The sequence below is a fragment of the Rutidosis leptorrhynchoides genome, chromosome 1, assembly GCF_046630445.1.
Source record: "Rutidosis leptorrhynchoides isolate AG116_Rl617_1_P2 chromosome 1, CSIRO_AGI_Rlap_v1, whole genome shotgun sequence".
NCBI classification, from domain to species: domain Eukaryota; kingdom Viridiplantae; phylum Streptophyta; class Magnoliopsida; order Asterales; family Asteraceae; genus Rutidosis; species Rutidosis leptorrhynchoides.
In genome coordinates this window covers 561,587,387-561,592,644 of record NC_092333.1, presented here as the reverse complement: position 1 = coordinate 561,592,644, position 5,258 = coordinate 561,587,387, and the positions used below count along the sequence as shown (strand labels likewise).

The 5,258-nt window shown below is 36.0% G+C and overlaps 1 protein-coding gene across 1 annotated transcript; it reads left to right on the top strand.

Moving 5' to 3' along the window:
• Positions 1 to 1,674: 1,674 nt before the first annotated feature.
• LOC139844147 (uncharacterized) lies at positions 1,675 to 3,904 on the top strand. The gene is made up of 5 exons (XM_071834357.1): positions 1,675 to 1,779; positions 1,897 to 2,158; positions 2,310 to 2,738; positions 2,845 to 3,527; positions 3,611 to 3,904. Exons 1-5 carry the CDS (start codon positions 1,675 to 1,677, stop codon positions 3,902 to 3,904), a joined length of 1,773 nt encoding a protein of 590 aa, XP_071690458.1.
• Positions 3,905 to 5,258: the final 1,354 nt, after the last annotated feature.

Genomic DNA, 5,258 nt, shown 5'->3' with positions numbered 1-5,258 from the left:
TGTTACACATGTTTTGAGTAATTTGTCGCCGATTGTAAATTTAATTCAGCATAATACGTTGTAGTATAAGTAAATATATGTTTAACATCATCTAAATATGTAACTTTGAATATTGTTACCAACAATTTAATAATTGTGCTATCACAACCCTTATTTTCGTTAATAATTTAAGGATTTGAAGGTTATATGTATACGTATATCGATATATACATGTATATGCATATATTTTAGTACGTAAACATGTATATGTATATATATATATATATATATATATATATATATATATATATATATATATATATATATATATATATATATATATATATATATATATATATATATATATATATATATATCGGGTGATAATGGATATATTCATGGAAGATAAATTGTCATCTATATCCGATCTACGAAATATTTATATCATCCATTTCCATTTCCATATCCATATCTATATCCGTTAAGCGTTCATTTACATCATCCATATCCATTATAAATGGATCGGATCGGGTCGATGTTCATGAATGAAACATCCATTGCTATCCCTACACCCCACCCCTACCCATCAACACGCAAACACGCCCGCCATGGTTAAAGATGGTCTTAGAAAAATTGCAACGTTGAAGATGATTGTTTTCATCGACAAAAATTGTATGCTGAAGTCAAGTAGTACGCTAACATATCAGCTAATATCAGTTTTTCAATGCAACAAATAATAAAAAATCTTCTATTTATTTGTTAGCGTTTTTTCAGTCCGAAATTTTGCGATTTTGCTGTTCGGACTCCAAGAGTATCTGAATATAGATTAAGTTATGTTGGTGCATGTAATCCTTAGTTCTCAGTCTGTCATTAGAATATATTCGGTCATGTAATAACATTTTATATTGTGACTATTGAATTGTTATGTGTGTTTTTAATATTTAATCAATAGTTAAACTGCAAACACAGTCGAACGAGTGAGTTCACTCACTCTACCGACTGAGTTCACACAGTCGACCGACTCTGTCTGAATGCAGTATATATATGAGACTTGACCTCCATTGTGAGATTACTCATTCCCTTAAACCTAATCCGTGTGTTTTCATCCCTGCCGGTTCCCAACACGAAAACCCACCGAATATTCACGTTTAGGTGTCGTTCTAATCTAGTATTCACTCTAGGTTCAACCAATTCGACCCCAACACGACCCAACATTCGGTTATACCTTGTTCTAGTGATTTCCGCAATTAGATCGAGTCACAAGCGTCTCTAAGATTCTAATAACAACGTCTACAGGTTGGCTTAAGTTCAATTGTGGGCTTGAGTTTACTGGGTTTTCTAGGGTTTCTTGATTATTTGTTATCTATAATAGTGGATAAATAAAAATGTTAATCTACGGGCTTTATATTGTTTAACAAATTTATTATCTTTTATTTTACTTTCTAACGATCTAGTTTCATAATGTGTTTGACGATTCTATTAATATTCAAAACACCTATACTAATGTTATAAGTTACAACTCATACACCAAGTTTACCGCTCTCGCTATGCAATTTTTAATAAGTAGAAAACAACATGCAAGACCATCAGATTGCGCACAAACAATAAGGTCCTCTCTAACATTATGCCTGGGTATCGAGTAGAGTGTGCATTGCTACTTATGTTAAAAAGCCTATATCTACTGTCGTTAACGTTATGTGTGATGACATTGAAGCAGAGGTTATGGTTAACGAAGTAGGCTCTTGGTTATTTGACATTGATTCTACTATTGAGCTAGAGAATAAAGAAGATTATGGTTCGGTTACAGACTAGGTTACTAGTGAATCTCAAACTGATGGTGAGCATTCTGTTTCGGATTATTTAAAAGAATTCGAGGGAGTCGATCTCAATTCAACTTCTGAAGATTTTAACGAACAGGTTAATGTTGCTGAACCAATTGTAGAAGACATGAAAGAAGTGTCATCTGTTTCGTCTAAACCGAAAGAAGGCAGTCATAGTGATACTCACCCACCCGGATTCTCACAACCTCACGATCAAAATGTCAGTATGTGTTCTGTTCCATCGGTTAATTGCCATACCCCTTTCATATTACTTAATCATGAACGTGTTGCTGATTTTAGTACCGATCTTAGTGATGATATCTTTGGTATTGGTGAGCTTCTCGGGTTCTCAATCAAAGGTAATAAGAATTTTTTGAATCGTGATTCTGACAGATTTGGGTTATCATGAAGATCTTGTCTATAAATAGTTGCGGGTCTTTGATGTTCGATAAAAGAAAATGGATAAATGATTTATGTGTCAAGTTAAATGTTGAATTTTGGCTATTCAAGAATCTAAGTTGTCTCGATTACACATGTTTAGTCTCAGATCTTTTTGGGGTAATCCCAATTTTGATTATGCTTTGAGTTTGGCTAGAGGTTTTTCAGGATGTATCATCTCTATTTGGGATCCCGAAGTTTTTATTAGAAGAGATATTTGGTGCGATGATAATTTCGTTATAGTCAAGGGTAAATGGCTTCGTCTTGATATGGATATATTTATGGTTAACGTTTATGCGCCTCAGCTGTTGGCGGATAAACGTATTCTTTGGGAGAAATTGTCTAATTTTGCTCTGTCTCATTCGGGCGAATATATTTTTATGGGTGATTGGAATTCTGTTAGAACTTCAGATGAACGGTGTGGGTCGGTTTTTTGCCCTCAAGATTCGAACATATTTAACGATTTCATTGTGTCTAACGCGTTATATGAAGTGCCTTTAGGTGGGTTGAAATATTCTTGGCGTAATAAAACGGGTAGCAAATTCAGTAAGATTGATCGTTTTTTTCATTACTGATAATGTGCTTAATGCTTTACATGATTTGAAAGGCTTAGTGCTCCCTCGGGGTTATTCAGATCATTCTCTGCTTCTTTTATTTCAAGACAAAGTAGATTTTGGCCCGACTTATTTCAAGATTTTTGATTCTTGGTTCTCCCGTCCAGATTTTGATGCTACTGTTCGGCTTGCGTGGGATTTAATTAGTAATGATCATAATCTAGATATTGTGGCTAAATTTAGATTATTAAAAGGTCATTTGAAGAGTTGGATTCACACTGCTAGATCGAATGAAGCGAAGATGTTGAAAGAGATTACGGGAAAGATAGATGAGTTAGACATTATTATTGATTCGGGTTCCGCTAGTCTCGGTGATGTGGAGTTACGAAATTCCTTAGCTACTAAAAAGAGTGATTTAACCAAACTCATTGATCTTGATTCTCTCCAAAAAGCTAGAGTTAAATGGGATGTGGAGGGAGATGAAAACTTCAAATTTTTTCATTGTTCTCTTAAACATAAACGTCGCATTCAACACATCCAAGGTCTCCTTGTGGACGGGGTTTGGTTAGACGATCCGAATGATATTAAATCTAGATTTTATGAGTTTTTTAAATCTAAATTTGATGCTCATGATTCTGATTTCATTTTTAGCAATCCCAGGCCGAACAATTGTTTATCAGAGGAAGAAGCGGTGGTTTTGGAATTAGATGTCTATGATGAGGAAATTAAAAGAGCGGTGTGGTGTTGCGGCAGTTCTAAAGCCCCGGGTCCGGACGGCATTTCATTTCGTTTTTTAAAACACTTTTGGGAATAATTAAGTTTGATTTTTGTCGGGACATTAGAGGTTTTTTCGCTTCTTGTTCCATGCCTCGAGGTGCAAATTCGGCCTTCTTTTCTCTTATCCCTAAGAGTCATAACCCGGTGCTTATTAATGAATTTCGACCCATTTCTTTGGTTGGTTGTTTTTACAAGACGGTCACCAAGATTCTCACCAATCATCTTCAAGGGGTTATCGATAAGATTATTAGCCTGGTTCAGACTGCGTTTATTTCTAGACGTCAGATTCTCGATGGTCCTCTTATGTTAAGTGAGATTATTTCGTGGTACAAATGAAAAAATAAAAAGATGCTCCTTTTTAAAGTGGATTTTGAAAAAGCTTATGATTCGGTTAACTGAGAATATCTTTTATATATGTTATCGTCCTTGGGTTTCGGCGGTAAATGGTGCTTGTGGATCAAGGGCTGCTTGTCTTCAGCTCGGACTTCAGTTCTAGTTAATGGCTCTCCGACCCGTGAGTTTGAATTGAAAAGGGGTTTGAGACAAGGCGACCCTCTAAGCCCGTTTCTCTTTATTATTGTTATGGAAGGCCTCCATTTGGCTTTTCGTCATGCCATGGAATGCAATCTTATACGTGGGTTAAAAGTAGGTACGGAGAATATTCACCTTTCTCATCTTTTATATGCGGATGATGTGATTATTTTTTCAGATTGGAGTGTTCTTGAGTTGAGACGTATTCTTCTCATATTGGAGGTGTTTTATAGAGCTTCCGGTTTAAAGTTGAATATTGATAAATCCCATGTTTTCGGTATTGGGGTGGATGATAATGAAGTGGTTTCTTTAGCTAATGCCACGGGTACTCGGGCAGGTACGTTTCCTACTACTTATTTAGGAATTCCTATTGGCTCTAATATGAAACTTGTGTCGAATTGGAACTCATTATGTGATAAATTTCGTTCCAAATTATCTTCATGGAAGGCAAGTCTTATTTCTGCGGGTGGAAGATTGACGCTGGTTAAGTCAGTTATGGGAAGTTTAGGGATTTATTGGTTCTCTATGTTTAAATGTTCCGAGACTATTCTTAATCGTCTTGAATCGATTCGAGCTACATTCTTTTGGGGAGGGGGGAGTAACTCGGTGAAAAAGATGTCATGGGTAAAATGGGAGAAAGTTCTTGCCACGTTTGATAAAGGTGGGCTTAATGTAGGGAGCCTCAAAGCTTTTAATTTAGCCTTAATTTTTAAATGGTGGTGGCGCTTTTTAATGAATCCAAACAACATGTGGGTCAACGTTATTAAATCAATTCATGGTCAATGTTTTGATGGGACTCATTCGAGCAGCTCCTATGTTTGGTCGAATATCGTTGCTTCCGGTCTAAAGGTAACGAAGGATAAGTTGCTCCCGGATGACATTTTTCGCATGTTGATTGGTAACGGTGGTAACATCCGTTTTTGGTATGATTTATGGTTTGGTAGCGAACCTCTTTCATATCGTTTTAACAGAATTCTCCATTTAGATTTGGCCCCCAATGAGTGTATTTCAGATAAATGGGTTGATGGCAATTGGTTGTTTAATTGGGTTAGGCCCAACTTAAGTGGGAGAAACGAGATGTTACTTGATAATCTTCTCGAAGTTATTGGTAAGCCGATTTTGTTTGATCGCTCGGATTCTTGGACGTGCACGATCAGCA